General features: G+C 42.7%; 1 protein-coding gene and 1 long non-coding RNA gene across 7 annotated transcripts in view; one reads left to right on the top strand and one right to left on the bottom strand.

Moving 5' to 3' along the window:
• LOC114676382 (uncharacterized) overlaps positions 1-23,509 on the bottom strand; it is a 142,038-nt gene that overhangs the window by 24,394 nt on the left and 94,135 nt on the right. Inside the window, exon 2 of the long non-coding RNA XR_003727369.2 lies at positions 7,448-7,569. This is a non-coding gene — a long non-coding RNA (uncharacterized LOC114676382). The remainder of the gene's footprint in view (positions 1-7,447; positions 7,570-23,509) is intronic.
• PDZRN3 (PDZ domain containing ring finger 3) overlaps positions 1-23,509 on the top strand; it is a 240,227-nt gene that overhangs the window by 181,998 nt on the left and 34,720 nt on the right. The window contains exon 1 of one of the 6 annotated variants that reach the window (XM_077993338.1): positions 6,463-6,522. The exons of 4 other annotated variants lie outside the window; for them this stretch is intronic. Coding sequence is in view for 1 of the 2 variants with exons in the window: in XM_015130388.3 (XP_014985874.1) it covers positions 7,549-7,617 (69 nt within the window). In the remaining variant the exon portion in view is untranslated. Of the gene's footprint in view, positions 1-6,462; positions 6,523-7,533; positions 7,618-23,509 lie in introns of those variants that run through there. One more of the 6 variants, XM_015130388.3, reaches the window with a different exon arrangement.

The raw sequence follows: 23,509 nt of genomic DNA, 5'->3' as shown, positions 1-23,509 counted from the left end.
GTCTCTATCTCCTGACCTCGTGATCTGCCCTCCTCAGCCTCCCAAAGTGCTGGGATTACAGGCGTGAGCCACCATTCTCAGCCGTATTTTACATTTTTAAATGGTTGTTACATAAGTATCTATATATTCTCCTTGATTTTGTCTCTTGGCCCACAAAGTGTAAAATATTTACTGTTCTGTCCTTTCTAGTAAAAGTTTGCCAACCCCTGCACCAGAACATGCTGGAAGGGCTTTCTGCCCCTGGTTTGTGACTGTTCCTTTGGTTTAGTGCACACCCACAGACCGTGCTTCGATACCTTTCAAGGCTTTCTGTCTTTTCATGAGCCCTCCCCCTGGTCGGGAGATTGCCCTACTATTAGTGGGGGAAACCAAGTTCCCAAAAGGCTGTGAATTTCCCATGCTCTATGCAAGTTGTTCTGAGGGACCGGGCTGAGTTCACTCACTACACTTCCCTGCCCCATCCCTGAGACACTCACGTGCAAACTCACACCTGTTAATTCCAAACAGTTAGCAAGGGCCGTTTGGAGGCTGGGTGTTGTCATAGGCATTTCAGGGGTTACAAAGATGACTTTTTTGGGAACCACCATCAGGAATTGCAAATCTAGTTGAGGAAATGGGGGCACCCATTTGTCACCAGTGACGGGAAACACAGTGTGTTTTGGGACCTCCAAGGAATCAAGGTGTCTTATGAGGAGTCCCTGAGGCCTCAAGCCCCTCAGAAAGCTTGGACTGTATGTTGTGACATCAAGACCCATGAGATCTCCTTCCTGCGGGTGGCCTAGGGCAGAGATGCCTGTATTCTGGCCTCCCCATTCCCAGTATCTGTGGCTGCTGCAGCAGCCTGTTTCAGGGTCTGTTGCATGACTCTCAGAGACTGATGCTCACTGGCCTGCATGGGGTTTGGAGCTAGCCATGGCATGCACATAGTAGGCTGCCCTGGCCACCTGCCTTGCTCCCCTTCCTAGCAGGGCTCAGCATATGTCTCCTCTAAATGTTATTGTAAAAACCACAATGACTTTTGCACCAAACTAGTACTTCAAGTGAAACTGAGCCATCAGTCTCAGGCAGCCAGGATGTTCCTCAAGATCTCCGCAGCCCAAAGAAAATGCCCTCAAGACAGCAGCACCTCAATCAATTTGGCAAAGGAAAAATATTTTTTCATTTAAAAAAATAAATAAGAAGCTGGGCACGGTGGCTCATGCCTGTAACCCCAGCACTTTGGGAGGCCGAGGTGGGTGCATCATTTGAGGTCAGAAGTTCAAGACCAGCCTGGCAAAGATGGTGAAACCCCACCTCTACTAAAAATACAAAAATTAGCCAGGTGTGGTGGTGCATGCCTGTAGTCCCAGATACTCAGAAGGCTGAGGCAAGAGAATCGCTTGAACCTGGGAGGTGGAGGTTGCAGTGAGCTGAGATCAAACCACTGCACTCCAGCCTGGGTGACAGAGCAAGACTCTGTCTCAAAACATAAAATAAAATAAGATGTGAAGGCCTAAGCAGATGTTCTGAGCTGACATAGCTTTTCAGAAACAAAAACTGCACTCACAGCTGATGTTATGTATTTTTTACTTTGACATTTTTTGTGTGTGCATTCTGACATCTTTGAAGTTGTTTTTTTTCTTTGCTAGGAAGACACAATTTTCATGCACCTCTTACTCCTTGTTCAAGAACCAGTGGCCACTCACTAAATAGGGTTCAGACAAGCTGTTGAAAAGTCACCTTGACAGGGGTGAGGGTTCACGGGTGACTAAACCATTTCCTCAACAGATTGTGATTTGGGCTCTCTAGCCATGAATAGTATACAGGGCTTGTGGGAGCGACTGTCCCACCAAAGGCAGAAAAAGTGATTCTTCTAGGTCTACAGCCTTGACCTTCTTGTGAGAGCCAGGTTCTTTGTTCGTGTCAGACACTACTGTCCATCTGCTCACTACTGTACTCCCAAAGCCCAGAAAAGTGCCTGGTGCCAAGCAGGCCCTCAGTACGTATCTGATGCTGAATTTATTCATCAGATATTTATGGAACATCAGAGGAGGAAGTTGGTGGGCATATACCGCTGACTGGGGCCTGGTTCTTGCACTGGAAGAGTGCTCTCCAGGGAAGAACAGAGGGATGCAAACACAAAGTGACCACCCATGTGAATCGTGCCATAAGGAAGCACCTGGGAAACTGTGCCGGGCTATGAGGAGGGTGGGACAGAGGAGGTGAGACTTAAGGGGCACCCCGAAGGTGATGGAGTTGAGCATTCCAGGCAGAGGGCACGGCCTGTGTGTAGGCGTGGAGGTGTGAAGGAACCGGACCCAGTTCATTCAGCACTGCCGGAAAACAGCATGCGTGTCCAGAGGACACAGATGAAGCTGGGCAGACTAAGAGAAGCTGGGTCTATGCATGTGAGAAATTGGGCTGTCTTGAGCTTGATGGGTTGATTGGCTGTGTGTGTATTGTTAGGGACTGTTCTAGCCCGGCGAACAGTAGAACAGTAGCAACTGAAGGGAGAGTGGGGTTCCACCCGGGAAGAAGACAAGTTAGTGAATCTGTGTGATCCAGAAGGAAGATGGAAAGACCCCCAGGAAAGAAGAGCCAGCGGGCAGGTCTGAGAGATTTGAGAGAGGAAGAAACTATCCCATGACTGCCCAGTGCCTAACAAAGGGATGCCATTGCTCCACGGAGACCCGTTTCCTCCTCAGTCCTGCCATCTCACTTCTTTTTGACATGACTCTTCCAGAAGCCTGTGTGGCTGGACTGGAAGTTCATAGGATGGTGAGACCTGTGTTCATCATTACAACAGAGAAAACAAGGTTGCATTGCAGGTATCAGGCAAATAGACAATCCAATCAGTATGCTGAAAATAATATGCTTGAATTAGATAGCTTATTCAGCAATTAAATAAATAAAAGTTCATGTCTACATCTGCTGGCTGTCTGTAGCACCCCGATGACTTATGGAAGTTCAAAGAATGATTATGAGGGATATTCCCTGGGCACTTTAAGCCCTTTGTGTATATGCCTTGTCTGTTTGTCTCATTGTGTGTTCCTTGGTGACCCCTCTTTGCACTTTATTTTTAATTTCCATGAAGGCAGGAAGAGGCAGGCGTCTGATGGTGCAGAGCACCCGAGAAGAGTGCCTTGTGCTCTGGTGAGCTTATTAGGCACTTTCCAGTGATGTGATTACTAACTTGAAAAAGACGTTAAGCATCTTCACCAAACAATGTGTGCCTTTGTGTGGCCAGTAGTTTTTTCATTTTTACTGGGACAGCTGTTCTCTCAAAAACAGTTCTATTATAAATAACTTGCAGTCACTAACAGACTTTCTTTGCCCTTACACTGACTCTGGGATGAGCTTGACTAAATGCTACGGTGTGTATCATCAAGCAGGTGAACCTCCTTTTTTACACAATTGTGTGTTCCTTACTATAGGAAAGCAACATTTTGAAAATAAAACACCATCCTAAATGTGCTAGATGATTTTCCAAAGTAAAGGGTACTTTAAATGCAAAAAAACAAAACAAAACAAAAAAAACCACTTTTCATGTGTCTTGTTTTAGGCATAACGGGTGCATGAGTGTTTTCCATTTTTTATTCCAAATAATACATATTAATCACAAGAATGGAAACCCAACCATGAGTCGAATTTGTATTAGTATCCTTTCCATTCCTCCCCGCACCCTGCAGCGTGAGGCTTTTAGACACCAGACTTACCCAAGTACCCTTGTAAGGTAGCTGTTCTCAAAGTAAGGCCCGGGCACCCCGGGGGTCCAGGACACTTGTTTCTGGGGATCTGTGAGGTCAAAAACATTTTCGTAAAAATACCAAGATGTTATACTGTCATTCTTTTATGAACATATAGTACAGTGGAGTTTTCTAGCGGCTACATGACATATCACAAGCGTTTGAATTTAGAAGCAAATGTGAAAATCCAGCTGTCCTCTATTACACTAGACCTTAGAGAGCTGTTGGAAAATGTAAAACTATGCTTTCCTTCTCAAAAACTTCTGTTTTGGAAAATATAGTCATTTCATAAAAATGTTATTTATATTATTATTTAATGGGTTTGTTATTGCTATTTTAAAATGAATTAATGAATACTTTAAAATTTCTGATTATTTCTAATATGATAAATATTGCTTAATATAACCCATATAAACAACAGTCCTTGAGGTTCTCAGTAATTATTATTTTTTATTTATTTATTTATTTATTTATTTTTGAGACAGAGTCTTGCTCTTGTCACCAGGCTGGAGTACAGTGGGCGCCATCTTGGCTCACTGCAACCTCCACCTCCTGGGTTCAAGCACCTCCCCTGCCTCAGCCTCCCAAGTACCTGGGACTACAGGTGCATGCCACCACACCTGGCTAATTTTTTGTATTTTAGTAGAGACGGGTTTCACCATGTGGGCCAGGATGGTCTCCATCTCCTGACTTCGTGATCTGCCCGCCTCAGCCTCGCAAAGTGCTGGGATTACAGGTGTGAGCCACCATGCGTGGCCAGTTCTCAGTAATTTTTAAGAGTGAAAGAGTTCCTAAGGCCAAAATGTTAGAGAGCCACTGCTCAGAAATACAGTACCATATGCAGTAAAACTCTCCCAGCTTGTTACTGAGATTGGGAAGCTTTCTAACAAAGAGTAAAAGGATGTGTAAAAGTTGCCTAATCATGAAACTTAGGCCCATTTCTACTTTTATTTGTGGATGTGCAGGAAAAAGGTGAAGGACTACGTTGAAACCACAGAATCTTATGAAAAACATAACTTAAAGGCCCTCAACTTTGGGGGAGGAGAACCAACCATGATTGCAAACCTTTCCTTTGTGGGGACACCCAAGCACACTTTGTTTTCTCTCCCTGCTGGTACTTGACAATTGTGCTGTGATTGGCGGGTCTGTGAGATCGCACAGGTCACCCTTCATGTCTTCATGCAGCCAACGAGTATGTGTTTCCTGAGCACCTTCATGGGGCCTGGGCTGGTAGAAATTCAAACCCAGTCGCTGTCCTCAGGAAGCCAAAAGGCTTGTACCAGGAAACAGTCAGCAAACACATAAGCATTAAGTGAACAGAATCATTACTGATTTTGGAAAGTGATGCAAAGGAAATGAATGGGGTGATATGACACAGTACTTTGGAAGATCTGAAAGTAAATTCATACAAGATACCTGGCAAAGGCTTTTCTAAGGAGGCTTCATTTGAGCGGAGATGGGGGTAGGGGGTTGGAAGAAAGGAGAAGGGGAAGAGTGGTTCCAGCAGAGGGACCTGCAGAGGCCCTGCAGAAGGGCATGGCTTGCTGGCAGTGTGGTGACCACCAGAGTGGGTGAGCAATGATGGGTATGGAGACATTGATGGACAAAGGCCGGATTTTACAGAGCATTGTAGGCGCTGGTGAAGAATTTCAGTTTCAATCCAGGAGTGATGGGAAGTGATCTGAGGGCTTTTTAGCAAACAGTGGATTCATCCATTTCTGCTGTGTGAAGACCAGCCTGGTGACTGGGTAGGGAATGAACTAGGGGAGAGAGGCAACTGGTGGGTAGGCAGGAGAGGAGGCAGAGAGTGCCCAGGAGGCTCTGGACATCATCAGGTGAGAATCCATGGTGTGCAAGGGTGACCGACAGAATGGACAGGTTTGAGATCTAATTTGGGGTAGAACAGACCAGACTCACTGATGAACCAAGGGTGGGGATGAGGCAAGGAGAGTGAAGAAGCATGACCTCTGTTTTTTTATTAGAGCTGCTTTTGTTTTCTCAAATCATTGCAACAAAACTCTGCAAGGTAGTTAGCATCATACCTATTATTTAGAGATGAGGAGACCAAAGCGCCAATAACGTGCTCATGGGTCAACAGGGCCCTGCACAACATCAAAGCAAGTCAGCAATTAACTGCAGCTGCCCCGCTCCATCTGTGGCTTCCTTTCCCTGGTGGCACGCTCCAGCTTACTGCTCCGGTCCAGGCAGTGACACCAGGTGAGGGCCCGGAAGCAAGGCTCCTCTCCCTCCAGCAAGTCAGGGCTGTTCTGGTGTGAGCCAAGTCACTGTGCCTCGTCTTCTGTGTCTGAGAAATGGGTCCAGAGGCATCTGCTGGCCATCAGCCCAAGTGGGATTTTATTGGAACTGGTTTTTTCACGTCTCAGGTGTGTCTTAGCTCCCTGAGAAAGGGAGCATTATTCTTCAGGCCCCATGACACGTCTCAGCAGGGGACGTGGGAGTCTTCCTTGGAGACAGTTAAACCTTTGTAAAATGAAGCCTTTGTAAAATGGTGAAGGCTCTGGAAGCAATTGTGAGAATTTTAAACGTGGACGATTTTCGTTGAGAACAAGGGTACCTGTGCATTGCATTCAGGCAATGGGGCAATCATTTATTTAAAAACAAAGTTTTTAGAAAAGCTGTCAGGCTTACTCAGTGGGACAGAGGCTGAAGGAGGAGAGAAGCAAGGCAGCAAGAATCAAAATTCTTAAATGTTATCTTTTCTCACTTCCCAGGTATAATCTGGCAGCTCTCTGCTTTCTTCACACACAACTCGGCACAGCTTCAGAGGTCTAGGCAGGTATGGAACATCAGATACAGATCCGTAGTAACCAGTGACAATCAGCCCAGCCATATCATCTCTGAAATACCTGCAGCATCTATATAGCTGAGGGGATGGCATGAAGCTGACTGCTTCTCTTCCTCCCAGTTAGTTAGGCAGCCCTTCAACAAATAACTTTCTGCTTTTGGAATTGAAAATGCATTTGGGGAATGATTATCTGCTTTCTCACCTGTAGGGCAGCCTCTCTCCTTATAACCCCTAGCTACTTTGCATACTCACGGATATATCCTGCCATTTAAATTTTTATATTTTATTCATATGTGGAGTATTTTTCCTGCAACTTTGTAAAGCACTAAATATTATATGAACATTATTCAAAACATGTCCTTTCCATAAAGTCCGTTTATATGCCATCATTATCTGCAGCATTAAATACATTTTATATCATCAGAAATTTTATGATATATTTAAAAATGAATTTCTACTTAGCCAAAACACATTAGGGATTATCCTAAGAGACCTTGCTAAAAATGCAGTCATGTTTATTTGTAACTGCCAGAAAATAGCTTGCAAAATTGTTAGTGTCTTTTATTATTCCCTACCACTGGAGCACTTGCTTGTTAATTAGAGAAATTTCAACTGTCATAGTTGGCAATTATAGCTTCTGTATCATTGTCTGTTATGAATAGTCAATGAGAGCTGATTAATATGCATGAGCAGCAGTATATATAGCGTGTGCATTGGACCACAATCCAGCTGCCAGAGTCACTCAGAGGAGGGAGTGGTGTGCGTGTATGCCTGTGTGTATGTGTGTGTGTGTGTGCACGCGCGTGCATGCATGCATGCTGCGAGGCGAGGAAGGGAAGCGTGGAAGCGGGGAGAGAGTTGTTGTCTAGCCTCTGAGAGCAGCGCCAATGTGAAGCTTTGCAGCCGCCTGACTCACCTGAGGCTCTCCAAGGATACCTTCAATGCCTGCACTGTAAGGGAGCTGCTTTTCCCGGGTGCTGGCGAGGACGGAAGCCTTCCTTTGACGTTTTTCTAAACATGGGATGCAGTTTGTGCAGCCTGCAGAAGCAAGAGGAGCAGTACAAATTACTCTATGAAGTTTGTCAGGTAACACCCTGCCTTTTATTCCGTAGAAGTGCATAGGCACCCAACTGGCCAAGTGTAACTTCTGGGAAAGGTATTGGGGATTTGTGTGTGTGTGTTTGTGCATATTTTGTGTTCTGAAAGAGGAAGCCTTTCTGACTTTTTTGTGTATTTTCTTTTAAGTCTGTTATAAAATTTTCCATCCAGTGGCACTTTGGTGCCTGCCTTTGGAAATATAAATATATGTTGATGGTCATAAAATGTGTTTCAAGCAGTCTTGTCAAAAGGCTTCGTCACAACTGACCTCTCTCCAGAGTGTCGAACTCGAAGGGTCAAAGAGTGGTCATGCACGCTTTGAACAAGTTGGAGAAGACGTGGATGATGATTAATGCTTGCAAGGTTTTGTCTGTGTTTACAAATAGTTACAAGGCGCTCCTTTCAGTACAGCCCAAGCCCTCTGCTGATTTGGTTCTTTTAGCAATTCTTGTAATGGGACATATGGTTCAAATTGGTACTTCTCACTTGCCATTTCTGTACCTCTCTCTGAAATTTTTAAGAACTTCAAAAGCAAGTGACTCGATCTTGGGTGCTGTCATTCACATCGGATGACTTGTATCTTCTAAGTCATTGTGAGCAACATGAAAATTTCAGTTGAGGTGAAATGGGATATTTACGATACAACCCAGATAATTTATCTTACGTCTCTGTCAAATGTTCTATTTTTAAATATTCAAGTCCTACTCTCAACTAGGAGGTTTTAATACTGCTGTTGGTAACCTACCTTGGCAGGTAAGGATTTTCTCCGAAAATCATTCTTTAAATTTGTCTTCAGTAATAAAAATAATAATCATCCAGCTAAGGCTTTCTTTTAGATAAGCACTTTAGAAGAAGGTTGTTATAGCAAGTGAGAAACAAAGGGTGTGTGTTTCTTGATTTATAACAATCAATGGCATCATAATTTTTAAAGAGCCAGACTTTTTAAAAAAGAATTTGATTCTCCATCAGTTGAGTGTCATTTTTTGCTTAAGCCACCAGGGGGTGATATGCTTAAAGAGACACAGTGAGACGCGGCAAAAAGTGGGTTGGCTGCCTCTCTGGGCAAAACCTAAAGATAAAATGACCCTGGGTGAACAAAAAGTGTCTCTCTCTCTGTCTGCCTTCCCCACTGAGACAGAGAGAGTCAAAACAAACCTTTTGAGGCTTGGTACTCTCCTTAGGCAAGGGGTATATATCTTACAAAAAACAAGCATCTTAAATGAGTCTTGGGAATAAATACATTTCCGACCTGTGACTTCACACTCAGGACTTCACTGGACTCAAGTCCTTTTCAAAGCATTTGGGAGACATGTTGGAGATCTTGGGCAGAAGCGCTGTCGCTACTGGCGATCTAGCCCCCATCCCTTGTGTGATCATGTGGTGAGTTGTAGTCCTCAGTTTGCCAAGTTATCCCACTCAGTGAGCTGGGGAATTCTCTGTGAGTCCAGCACATAAGCAGGAGATAAGTGGAACAGCAGACGCCGTCATTCGGGCAAGGTGGTTGTGTTACAGACTTTTGCCGCTATATTTGAAATAGCCCAACATAGTAAGTCAAAAGGTAGTTTTTTAAATTTGCCTTTTAAAAATGTTTTGCTTTTTACCATTAATGCACAGAAAATATAATTCAGCAATCACAGCTGTGGATGTATTACACTGGCACCCTCCAAAAAGTAACTCGACCACATCTCTGTCAAATCTAAGTGAACCTGTCTTTTATTCTTCTGTATTATTTGTGCTCAATCCCCCCAACCCCTCCCACAAACATACACAACTGCCCCCAAAAGAGGGAGCCTGGATTCTGTTGTTTGTTTTTTACTAGGTGAATTTATGTGGAAATATTTCTGGCTGAAGCATCGCTCAGTAAATTGCTGATAAATGACTTCCATCTGGAATATACTTGGTCAGCAATTTAGGAAGCCATGCAGATTTATTTTCAAGAAACTCAAACTACTTTTCAGACCCATTACCCTTGTGCCAACTAAGTAAAATCCCCCTTGCTCCTATTCTTTGTGAGTCCTGAACCGTAGCATAAAGGAATTCACAAAACACTTGCAGGAATTAATAATTGCATTCTCGCTCTTATTATGCAAAGCCTTATTAGAGCAGAGAAATTAAGGTTTCCATAAATTACAGTTCCAGAAGGTCCGGTGCGTCTGGCTTCAGTAAGCCCTGGTAACAGCAGCACAAAGAGGATCAAATATTCCAGGGCTCAGACTTTATCCTTTCCTCATCCAGAGATAATTCAAAGAGATGCTCTTCATTAGGGCCATTGGCAAGCTGCCTACAGTTTCTTTTTGGGGGCTGCTGTGAGCTTAATGATGCAGAACAATAGCTTTGCCTCTTGTTGCACACATACCTCATTGTACCTTTAATCACATTAGAAAAACAACAACAACACATAAAGTTGCCTGGTCATTAAGGGGCATTGCAAAGAGTGCAGACACATCAGTGATTGGGGTCATGCATTAAAAGATGCACCAAGACATTTAGGGACACTCAAACACTTCTATGGGGAGGAAGCTTCCTGCCTACCTGGAGTTGTAAGGTCAGGTCAGTCAAGTACAGCGGTTCTTTATACTTTTATGATAACTGTGGTGTCCAGGTGGTGGGGGTTGTGGGGCAGTGTGAAACATCAAGACAGGGCCTCTGCCTACCAGAAATTTGAAATTTAACAGTTGCTTCCTGATTTGGAAAACTTTAGCCTGTCTTGAGTAACCTTGAGTACTCACAAGCACTATTAGGGTGAAAGGACAAGGAAGCAAGGAAGATGCTTTAAGGTTATCAAGGAGTACAGTCTCCTGCTTGGATAAATTAATTGGCACAGGAGAGCTCATGTTCTAGGAGTAATGGGATAGGGAGCCTCACAGCTCTTGGGCTGTGGCTGGAATCCAGCTAAGGGTGGTTACCAGGTGTTGGGGCCAGGGAGTGGGAGTTGGGGGTGTAAGGATGGGAAAGTCTGTGGCTCTGTGGGTTTTGATGCCAGTGACTCCAGCACAGGCTAAGCACCAGCCTTGTTTGTAGCCGTTTACTGTGAGGTCAACGGGACAGCCAGTCTGTGGATGCTTTGAGGAGGGTCTTCCAATGGAGGCCAGGAAGAGGGGAACAGAGTGGCACCTCAGCCAGTATCATTTATTCCCTCCACCTCTTCTAACATTGACCAGAGACTCTTTGTAAAATGGTGACCTTTGCTAATTTGATGAGGCAACAAGGAAATAATTGTGATTGGGAGTTAAGCTTCAAACTAGAAATTATGACTAGCACAGTGTCCTAAAGTCTGCATGCACATTTTCAAGATAAGGAATACGTATCTATAGTCACAGGACTATTCATTGCCGACAGCCACAGCATTATTTATTGTGCACTTACTATGTGCTGGCACAATGCTAAGTGTCCACTGTGCGTTTTCCCATCAGATCTGCACACAAGCATGAAGAGATAGGTGATACTGTCATCCCTATTTCAAAGAGAAGAAACTGACATACAGAGGAATTATAGTGGGACTGGGAGTCAGATCTGCACTATAATTCCCACATCTGCGAATTCTTTTCTTGCATAACTCATTTTCCAGCAGTGTCAATGAATGAATCATGACCAACTTTATAGGATACCTGTGGGCCAGTTTTCAAAAATCATGCTTGCCTCTGTGGGGCTAACATAAAGACCCTGCAGTCTCAGACAGGCCCAGGTGCTACATGGTACCTCCTGAGAAGGGTTCCTACGGGCTGGCTGGTCCTTCATACCAAGGGAGGGTGGTGTGCAGAGAAAAATGAGCTCCAGAGTAGCACGGAGTTCCCACTGGCTTATCAGGCAGCCTGAAGAATGGATGATTTGAGAATGCTCATGTCCTTTTGCCTCTCAGTAATAACAGGAAATATCACTTAAGATTAATTTGTGCCTCTTATGCCACTTGAAGTTGTTAGTTTTGAGAAGCAAAAACTTTATCACTAACTCTGACTTGCCGGAAAAAACTATAGATCTGATACAGATTTGTGACCCTTTATACATCAATCTCGTAGCCAGTTGGATAGAAAAACACAGATTTCTACAGTAAATACTAATCAGAATCCAGTTTATGGGGAATTCTGGAAACTTGACTTTGCACAATCCTGCTTGCATATTTAATTAGCTAGATGCAGTACTCAGATGAGTTGTCTGCTATAGAACACAGAAACTGCATCAGCTGAGAGTCAGATGGGTCACGGTTCGATTAAGTATGGACCCAATTAATGACGGTTAATTGGATGAACATAAACTTGACCTCCACACAGCAGTTTTGAACCTGGCAAAATTTTCCTGCAAGTAGGAGTGTGTTTGCTTAAATAGCCTATTAATTCTAAAAGCTTCGTTTTAGAAGCAGCTTTACATTCTGAATTCATGTAGGCAAAGTAGGTATGGAAAAAGAAAGCTCATCTCGGCCGGGCATGGAGGCTCACGCCCTGTAATCCCAGCACTTTGGGAGGCTGAGGTGGCAGGGTTGCTTGAGCCCAGGAGTTCAGGAATGGCCTGGGCAACTTGATGAGATCCCATCTCTATAAAAGAAAAAGAGAAAGAAATTTAACTTAGCCAGCCATGATGGTGCATGCCTGTAGTCCCAGCTACTCAGGAGGCTGAGGTGAGAGGATCACTTGAGCTTAGGAGTTGGAGGCTGTAGTGAACTATGCTGGCACCACTGCATTCCAGCCTGGGTGACAGTGACAGAGCAAGACACCTTCTCGTTGGGGGGACGGGGGGGAAGCCCATCTTCTCCTCCTCCCACCTTGACAAACCAGGGCCCTTTATTGAATATGGGGCCAGCATATGGCTGAGAAAGTCACTTTTTAATATGTGGCCATTATTTGTCACTAACTGTTGTTTTCTTGTCAATTAACAATGGATTATAAACCACTTTTATGTTGATTCTGGAAAGGAATGACCAAAGGTGGGACCAGAGATTTCCTCTCCTCTTTCTGTTTGTCTCCTCTTGAAGACACAAAGCTTTGGAGGACCATAAAGGAGTTTTCCTTCTTTTCCCTTAGGACTAGGGCCTAATACCCACCATCCTAGCTTAGGTGTCCTTCTGAAGTGTTCCCAGGGTGCCCTGCACTTCCTTCCACCTTGTTTCCATATCTGTGTTAATTTGGCCTCCCATGTTACACTGTAGACTAGGAAGTCTCATCACTACTGTTACTTCTCAGCACATGGTTGGTTGAATAAGTTGGATTTTGTAATGTTTGTTGGGAAGAGTGAGGAGCAAGAAAAGAAGAATACAAGTTAGGAATTTAGAAAGAGAACTAGGTGTTGAATGAAATGACCATGGTTTGGACCACAGAGGTGAGGATGTGGAACAGAGGGGACACAAGACATTCATTTATCATTCATTCAGCCAACACATTCACCAAGTGCTAAGAACTGAGATGCTCACCCACTTGCTCACTGGCTCCCCAGTGCCCTTAGAATTCAGTGAATTAACTGTGGCTTACAGAGCCCTGTGAGATCCAGCCTCTTCTGACCTCTCCCATAAACCTCCTGCCCTGCTCATCTGCCCTGGTCCTGCAGGCCTCCTTTCAAGACACAGAACCCACCTTATTCCTTCCTTCTCAAGACTTTGCAAACTGGCTGTTCCCTTCTGCCCGCAAGTTAGTTCACCAGTTGATCCTTGAGCTCAGCTTACATGTCCCTCTTCCTGGAGACCTTACCTGACCTAAGAAAATCCGCTCCCCCCCCACTGCCCACTCTAACGTCTCTGTACACTGTTGATTTCGCTGCTGCACTTTGTTGACTTGCTTATCACCTGTTTTCAACTCCAACCTCCCGGACAAATGTCAGTCCCGTGAAGGTAGGAACTTTGCATCGTTCTCTGTGAAACCCCAGGTCGTGGCACATGACTAGTAACTGTTCAGGATGTGTTTACCAAAATTAACTTCTGAGTGAGAAATGTATCAAGTGGATCCCACTTTGGTTTGGGAAGGGTTTTACCATGACAAATGAGTCCATATCCCTGGTCTCTAATGGCTTCCACAGATACAGCTGCATGTTGCCATAAGGCAGGTGGTACGGGGTCACAAGAGAGAAGACAGCCCCTCTCTCTGTGTTCCTGTCACCCACCTGCCATGGCACGCAGAAGGAAACATATGGAACAGTGAAAAAAATCCAGCTTTAATAAATGAGTTCTCTTGTGTTCATTAATAATGCAGGAAGAGGTCATGGTTAAATGTGGGCGGGGTGGGGGTGGGTAATGCACAAAAGAATACCGTCAACAGTTCGGAGTGAAGGCACGGCAGAGCCACGCCAACCCTCCTGCGTTCTCCGACCAGTGTGGGATTAAGCAGGGAACAGCCTTCACTCTCTAAAGCCCACAAAGCCAGTTTCTAGCAGTGCCACCGTCATTTATGTGACAGGTGTCATAACGTTGGTAAAATGTAGTCGAGCTGTGCTGCAGAAGAAATGTCAGGAATGAATGTGTCCTGCCTGGAGTGACCTGCTTGCCTACTTGTTCATCAAGGGCATTTTGAGTTGTGTGTTCATTGGTGAACTTTGGGGAAAGGGTCCCTTTTCCATCTACTAATTGCCAGCCTCACAGGATAATTTTTTTTTCCCAAATACATTTGATGATATTCATCAGCTTGTGATAAAGAATATGCCAAAATAGTGCGAAAGTGAAAGAATATTATTGGCACTAATGTTCAGTTGTGTTGCATGCTGGTCTTGATTTGAGTGGCAGTAGGAAGCAGGGACAGCTTTTGACTGTGGAAGAGTCTTTGGACTCTTTAGATCTCAGATTAGATCTCAGAGTAGGGTCCTGGCCCAGCAGCAGCATCATCACCTGGGAGCGTGTTTGTTAGAAAGGTACTTTCTCAGGCCCTGCCCCAGAGCTACTGAATCAGAGACTCTGGGGTGGGGCCAAGCAATTTGTTTCACAAGGGCTCCAGGTGGGTTTGGCGTAAGTTCACTTTTGAGAGCCTCTGTTCTATATTAAATGCTGGAAGAGGGAGGACTGCTAGGTGACCTAAGCCTTTTGACAGATTTTCTTGAGTCTTTGTCGGATGAGTAGGCAGCAAAGAAGTCACATCTCAGACACTTAGATGTGGATCAAAAATTTAGCCATCTGTTGGTTAATACCAAAAATAAATTGTTTTGTTTGAGAACTTTTCTCAAGCAAATAGTTCTGTAATATCTAGTTTACAAGTAGAAAATTGAAGGTTATTGAAGTTTTGTCTAAAGGAGAGATAATATATAAAATTTTCAGATACATCTGATATTCAGCAGCTTGTGATAAGGAATACGCTGAAATAGTACAGAAGTGAAAGAATGTTATTGGCACCAATATTCAGTTTGTGTTGCACACTGGTCTTGATTTGAGTGGCAGTAGGAAATAAGGACAGCGTTTCTGACTGTGGAAGAGTCTCTGGAAGTTGCTGTATATACATTATATATATATTATGTATACATTACATAATGTATACATATGCATGTGTATATATATCCCACCGTATTCTTTCTCTGAATCACTCCAGGCTCCAGCATTATCCTGTATCCTCCTAAACAAGATACCCCCTACTCCTCCAAATACTCCCTTCCCAATAGTAAATAAGAAAGTAATCTGATTCATTTCCAATAAGGTGAATGATGATGGATAGAATTCTCCTGCCAGAAGAGAATGTATTTTTAGGAAGGACCTTATTACCCAAATGAATCCGAATTGGCAGAATTCTTGTGGAAATAAGTTTGAGCAGGGACCTCTTCCTGATGAGAGCTATATAGCTATCACCATGACAGGTCATGATTTATAGACACCACATCTTGGGGGGCTTTCAGGTTATAGCCTGTCAATTAAACAACATCATTGGTCAGTCTTTAGTGTACATTTCTAGGAGTAGATGTTTTTATATCTGCGGATGACCATTTTTAAAAGTCTTTATAAAGATTGCCCCCGAATGAGTCTCTCCGCATAATACCCACCAGTTTGTGAGTATCCGCCTGACCTCATTCTTCACCCCAAGGGGAATCTTTTTTTTTTTTTTTCTCTTGTTTGCCTCTTTGGTGTTCAGCTTGTCAAGGTGACAGACTGGTAAAGGATGGAATCCTGTTTTTAACTCTCAGGCTTATATCAGTCTCAAGGTAGAAAAATTCCACTAGGGCAGTGGTTCTCAAACTTGAACTGGCATCAGAATCACCAAGAGGGCTTGTTTAAACACTGGGCACTTCACCCCTAGATTTTAGATGCTTCTGGCCTGCGGATCACCCTTTGAAATCCACTGCTCTAGGAGAATCATTATTAGATAAGACTGATGGATGAGTGGATGAGTGAAGGGATGGGGGAAGAGAGGGCATTTATGTGTCTCTTCAGTTCTACTAGTGTCAAATTGCTTTCCATCATTATGGTAGAGAAGAAGTTCGTGTTGCTTCACATCCCTGCCAACCCTTGGTATTGTCTGATTTCTTAGTTTTCCAATATAGTGAATATGAAGCGGTATCTCACTGTGGCTTAAATTTGCTTCACCCTGATTATGAAGATGAGTATATATTTGTGTATATTGGCCATTTTTTAGTTTCTTCATTGTGTGTAAAGTGCCTGCTCCAACTTTTTGCCCATTTCTCTGTCGGATTTTTCATCTTCTTCTCCTGGTTGTAGGATTTTGAAAAATGTAGTCTGGATACCAACCCCTCAGATGTAAGTGTTGCAAACATCTCTCAGTTTGTGGCTTGTCTTTGCATTTTCTTTATGATGTCTTCTAATGAACGAAATCTCTTAATTTCATATAGTCAAATATATCTCTTTTCTTTTGGTTTGTGCTTGTTGAATCTTTGCTAGGAAATATGTTTTCTCTCTCTCAGTCGTAAAGATATTTACTAATATTTTCCTCCTAAAGTTTTATATAATTTTTGTCTATCATAGTTACTTTTTTACATATGGTAAGATGTTAGAGTACAACTTCATTTTGTATAAATATAGGTTTTCCAGTATATCTTTTTTTTATTTTTTTAGACGGAGTCTTGCTCTGTCCCCCAGGCTGGAGTGCAGTGATGCAATCTTGGCTCACTGCAAGCTCCACCTCCCGGGTTCACGCCATTCTCCTGCCTCAGCCTCCTGAGTAGCTGGGACTACAGGCACCCGCCACCATGCCCGGCTAATTTTTTGTATTTTTAGTAGAGACAGCGTTTCACTGTGTTAGCCAGGATGGTCTTGATCTCCTGACCTAGTGATCCACCTGCCTCGGCCTCCCAAAGTGTTGGGATTACAGGCATGAGCCACCGCGCCCAGCCCTGGTATATCTTACAGACAAGCCCATCTCTTACTCATCACGGGGAAATGCCAGTTTCCCTCTATGGTTGGTAGGTTTACAGGCATTCATTGTAACATTCTTTTTAATTCCATACATGTATCTTAGAAATTTTAAAACTTATTTGACATTCAAGAAAATATTAAGAGGAGACCCAAGAATAAATATCTTTTATTAAAAGCCTCCACTACCCCAAATTCTGAAGGAAAGTAAATCAGAAATAGTAATGGGGGAAGACAGAGTTGGCTGACTGTAAACATCCTTACAAAAAGTACAAAAAGGCTTTTTTAAAAAAAACATAAAGCATTCTTCATCTGTAAAAAGATTTTCTCAAACTGTAACATTTGTTGTAAAAGAGAAGACACATCTGTAAGACTACAGTTAGAACTAATATTTTTATAAACACATTTCCTAAGTTTACATGTTTTAGCTAAAGAAATCTTAAGCAAAAAGTGTATCCTTTTTGTGAACAAACAGTACATGAACCAAATATGGCAAACAAACACTTAACTATTCACAGCACTAAAGCAGTGAAAACAGAGGTAATTTGTCAGACATCTGGGAGAATAAGTTTTCTCCCAGTGCGTTAAGCAGTTTACCGTAACACAGACACATTCCTGTTTTGCCACACATGACAATTATTCCCCTCCCCTGCCCAAAAGTGTCAGCGGTTGTGGCACATAACATTAGAAGTGACATGCATTTTAATAAAGTAAAACTCTAAAGAATATGAACCAATTTTCCTTTATCAAGCAGCTGTTTTCTATTTTGGGAGTCTCAAAACAGAGAAATTACTATCCTTCATAACAATATTTCAGTTAGCAGCAGGAGATGAAAAGCAGCAGCTATTTCCCCTCAGAGTCACAATGGTATTTTACATTCAAGATTAAGTTCCTTTTATCTAGTTAGGGGATGACTGGCAGGAATAACTTGTAATGCACATACTGTACATTTTATATACTAGTTACTATGTGTTGCAGCTAACTGCATCCATTGATGCATTCCTATTTGGACTAACTCCTTAATAAGAGATACCTCTGTTTCCCTTCACTTGGTATTTTCTCCTTTTTATTTCTCTCTGGCAACTTTCTAAATCCAAGATTTGTAGCACTGGACTGAGTATCTGGAAACTTCCCAGTATTTAAAGTTTGAATTGTTTAGCATGTCTATCTAATCTCTCCCTCCCCAGTTAAATTAACTTGAACTTTTTGTTCAAGTTGCGCCATGGATTGGAACGAAGAAGTAGTGGCTGTTCCCCAAAGAGGAAAGGGAGGGAGTCAACCACCACTGAGAAATTGACCAAAAAGGTCCATGCATCCTTTTTATCAGTTGTCCATGAAGTCATAGAACCAACTCTACTCTGTCTCCAACCATGGTTAAGAAAGCCAGGGGAGGGAGGACACAATTCCAGTGTTGTATTATTTATCCTTGAATTAACAAGTGACAGCCCAAGATTAATATTTCAGTGATTTTTTTTTTCCTGTCCTCATAAGAACAATGATAAATAGCTTTTGAGTGTTATTTATCCTGCACAGGCTTTAAATGCATGAGTTATATACAAAAGCTCATGTAATTCTCACACAGTCCCTTAAAAGTATAGATACTGTTAATATTTCCATTTCACAGATGAGATAACTGAGGGTTAAAATAGTTGACAAAGTGGCCTGGGGTCACACAGCTGGTAAGTGGCAGAGACAAGATCGTAACACAGGACTGTCTGAGTCCAGTGACTTTGGGCAGACTCCCTCATTCATCCCATCACTCATTCTGTTAACACACATTAGTGGGCGTCTCCCTCCAGTGTTCCTGGAGAAATGTTCCAGTGTAGTACAATGCCAAGGAAAGTCCCTGCCCTCAAGGGGCTTACATTCTAGAGAGAGGTGTTAAATACTACACTCCTGAGAATATAATTACAATGTGGAGTAAAGGCCCTATAGGAATGTGGTTCTACTGCAGAAACATCATATGAAGACCCAAACAAAAAACTGCCCAGTTTTCTCCTCTGTAAAATTGAGGTACTTGTCTGGGCACGGTGGCTCACACCTGTAATCCCAGCACTTTGGGAGGCCAAGGTGGGCAGATCATGAGGTCAAGAGATCAAGACCATCCTGGCCAACATGGTGAAACCCCGTCTCTACTAAAAATACAAAAAAAAAAAAGCTGAATGTGGTGGCACACACCTGTAGTCCCAGCTACTTGGGAGGCTGAGGCAGAAGAATCACTTGAACCTGGGAGGGGGAAGTTGCAGTGAGCCAAGATCGTGCCACTGCACTCCAGCCTGGCAACAGAGCAAGACTCCATCTCAAAAAAAAAAAAAAAAAAAGAAAAAAAAAGAAAAAAAAATTGAAGTAGTTTTATAGCTTTAGCAGTTAAATTGAGGTATCAAGGCGATACCTTGCTCAAGTGGAAGTTCATCCTGTTTTGTTAAGGCAGGAGAAGGATTCTATTTGCAAGTTATCACAGTCTAGAACCACCTGATTGTCTTAAAGGCAGCATTTACTGAGTGCCTACTATGTTCTCTGGGTCATGTGCTGTGCTGAGGGAGAGGTTAAAATAGCCACTTGCTCACAGTGTTCATGTCCTACTTCAGAGGACCTCCCTTCTCCCTCAGAGCTTTAGCTGTAAAAGGGGAAGGCTTGGGTTCTTTTTATGGCTCTGCCATTGAGTGGCCCTGGAATAGTCTCTGGGCCTCTCTGAACCTTAGACTCTTCTCCTGAAGCTCAGGAATATGAGCTGTTTCTCCTAGGGTGTTAGGAGTGTCCAGGTGAGCTTTAATGTGTGTGTGAGTGTATCTGGAACATGTGTGGCATGGTGTAGGCTCTGTATGTGGGCATACAGTCAGCACTTCATATCTATGGGTTCTTCATCTGTGGATTCAACCAACTGAGGATCAAAAATATTTGGAAAAAATAATTCCACAAAGTTCCAAACAGCAAAACTTGAATTTGCCACATGCCAGTACTATGTTGAATTCCCATGATGTAGGCATTGTATTAGGTATTATAAATAATGTAGAGATGATGTAAAGTATATGGGAGGATGTAGTTGGTATGCCAAGCCTACAATAGCAATTAGGACAAGTATATGGTCATATGATTTAAACTATATGGGAGGATGCAAATACTCTGTGTGCCATTTTATATATCAGGAACTTGAGAATTCATGGATTTGGGAGGATACTGGAGCCAATATCTCATGGATATGGGGAGATGACTCTGTTGTCTAATAAGCCAATCTAGGGGTTGAAGGAAAAAGCCAGCATTTCTAGAGAATGCGGAAGCAGCCAGGCTTCCAAAATTGGGTCAAAGAGGGTCATTGTTATGGGTTGAAGGTCTCTTGGGGGACAGTTAAAATGATGGGAATAGATCCAGAAAGGTCAACTTATGTGGACATCTTTGGAGATCATTGGCGCTACATCATTTTCTTTAAGGAACAGCAGAGAGTAAGGCTTTCAGCAGAAGTATATAGGGCCAAAGCTTCTTAAAAACAGTATGCAGCGGTGGAAATATGCAGTACTTTTAGAGAAAATTCTCAGATTCAGTATTTGTTCAGCAGGATATTTATTGGACACCTCCAGTGTGCCAGGTAGGGGCGGGGCATCCCCTGGTGGGACTACAGTGGTCAAACTAACAAGGTCGTGGTCTTAGATGGAGAAAAACATCCACCAAGTTTTATCACACAGATGAAAATGCACCAGCAGCCAGCACTTGGGGTGGCCAGTGCCACGTGCAAGGGGAACAAAACAGAGGATGGGACCCAGTTACAATGGCCAGGCTGGGCTTCCTGAGTCATCTGAATATGGAGCAGTCAGCTTCAGCCAGGCAGAGGCTCCAAGACAGAAGGAGTCATGGATTTCTAGGAAAAGCATTTCACTGATAATACTTTAATGTGCATCTGCCTCCTACACTGTCTCATAGCCAGAGAGGGCTGTGTTTCTAGGGCTGTCCCAAGTTTGACACATATTCCTGGAGCTAAAGCAAGTGAAAACACTTAGGAAAGTATGAAAGCTCTGTGTGGATGGTGGTGTATGACTCTGCAATGCATATTTTAAAGAAATATTTTGGAAAGTCATTAAAAATGTTAATCACATCCCCCTCCAAACTAAAAAGCTGATGAAGGGAACATATTTTCCAGTTACACATTTTAAAGCATGTATGTTTATATCAACAAAAGATAGCCTATGTTAGACCCAGGTATAGTTGATATGCCCAGCCTACGATAGCAATTAGGACAAGTATATGGCCAGAATGTCCTCTGGACATACTCAGCGGATGGTACCGTTTTTCAATGAGCTCATCTGTAAGGCACGATGAAAGGAGGTCAAAGAAAAACTTAGAGAGCTTCGTACTCATGGTTTTAAACTCAACTGAGAAAAGATTCAAAGGAAAAAATCCCTGACCCAAACAAAAGCAGGAGGAAACTTAGTGTTGCCTAAAGCAACTAAAGAAAAACACCGTGTTCTCCTGGTGGCTGCTTTCTGCCGTTCCATGTGCAAGGGATCCATATTTTTGCCTCCAGCAAACTCATTTCTATTTCTCAGACCCACACACCATTTTGCCGAAACAAAGCTGCAAGTGCATTTCCACCCAGCTGGGCACACTTGCTAACTACACTGATGCATCAGAACTATAAATGTCACCCCCGTCATCTCCTTCTACCCTCTGATAACTTTACTCTTTAAAAATGTGTTAACATCCTTTTTCCAGCCTTACGTTTGACATAATCAGTCATGTACATGAACTCCCCTCTCTCTCTCTGAAAAACCCCTACGTTTCCTCAAGTTCTAATTGCATTATCAAGTGTTTTGTTTGGTTCATTAATTCCTTCCCAGATGATTTGCTCCTGGTAGGTTTCTAGCAAATTCTACCCATATCTAATAAATCATCTTACAAAATGCTGCAGGTTTTGCTCCATTATAGGGATCGAGTCCACACGCTAATTGCTGTGCCCCTGCGAAGTTTTATTCTCCTTCCTCTCACTAAAAGCTGCCCGTTTAGCTTCATTTTAAAACTCTTAACAATTTGACGACAGAGAAAAGATTTCAGAACTGTGCTTTGGCCAGGCCAAGTCCCCAGAGTCATTTTCAACGCTTGCTGCGCCAGAATACACCCAGGGTTATTCTGTCATCTAAACAAACTTCCTCCAGGTGAACGCAGGCAAGGTGTCCATCTCTTCTGTGTCCCCTGTTGGACCTGGGAGTCAGGGAGATGAAGCATCCATTTGTCCTGAGGCAACCCTACCATGTAACTAACCTGAGAACAAGAAAATGAAGTCAGGAAGTTGTAACTGCATAGCCATAGGGTAGGGAAGGATGTGGGGCCCAGTTCCTGCTTCCAGGACGTGATAGGATTGTTGGGGCAGGAGATTGTGGAGTTGTAGCTACAAAGGCTATAAAGTATTCATAGAAGACCAGATGGGGAGTGATCTGAAATAATCCAGAAGGGTGTAAGTACCAGTCTAGTGAGGTTCCTCCTATATTAAAAATCATCATTATCTAGTTTCCCAGTTTTTACAGATAAGGAAATTGAGGTCCAGAAATGATCAGTGGTTTCTTTAGATGCAAGTGTACTATTTTGTTTACTTTATCATTTGATTCCCAGCATTTATCAATGGACTCACCTATACATGAATCTTGTAGTGTTTTTAGCCCAGTTCATACTTCCCACAAACATGTTTAATTTTACTTCTGTTCAGTTCTCCAAAGGTATCGTGGGCCTCCTACATATAAGTCAGGTGTTCTGTGCAGCTAAGATATGGTATTATCCCACAATTCTTATTTTTAAAAATGTAATCACAAAAAGCAAGGATCAATTATTGTAATATGGTCATATTTTAAAGTCCTTCTGTGCCTGTGAAGTCGAGAGGGTGAGTCATTTTATTTCCCATTTTACAGGTGATAAATATCTTAGGATGTCATTATTCTTTTTGTGCCATTTATAAATCACATTTATAAATCTTTGAGAAAGAAGTACACACTTAAGTTTACTTTTGATTCATGCAGGTTCTAAATCTTCCCAATTTCTGTATCTTCCACCGTGGATGTCTCCACTGTTAGTTATTCCTGCTCATTTTCATTGGTTCTTTTTGCAAAGCCAGTATTTCCAGAAATCTGCATCGATTTCTCACAGGGATTGCACATTTCAATGAAGATAGCTTGGAGATAGGTTATACATTCTACTGATAAAAGTCGTCTCTGGTTGCATGGAAGGGCCTCAGCAAACTGAGAATATTTTGGCAATTCAGTAGATACATCTGGATGCATTATTGCACATAAGCACTCTTCAATGGAATAGTCATACATATTACAAATTAAGTTTGAGCTGATAGGGAGGGTTTCTTTTTCTCTTGTAACTTTTAGTCAACACAGCAGAAGAGAGGCAAATATTTTCTCCTCTAACCTAAATTTCACCAACTTGAGCAATAATTTGCAATTAAAATACAGAATTTTGACAAAGTTTAGGACAAACACAAAGTTAGTTTTTGTGCTTTAATTCTGTATGTGAACTAGATAAGCAATGAAATGGTATTTCCCCGCATGTGCACACATAGATAGCATCGTTCTCCAGAATAGTTCATTTGTCATAACTCACTAGAATAAAATATGGACCACTGCTCCTCAC

This window comes from Macaca mulatta, chromosome 2 (genome assembly GCF_049350105.2).
Source record: "Macaca mulatta isolate MMU2019108-1 chromosome 2, T2T-MMU8v2.0, whole genome shotgun sequence".
Lineage (NCBI taxonomy): Eukaryota > Metazoa > Chordata > Mammalia > Primates > Cercopithecidae > Macaca > Macaca mulatta.
This window is presented reverse-complemented; position numbering and strand designations above follow the sequence as displayed.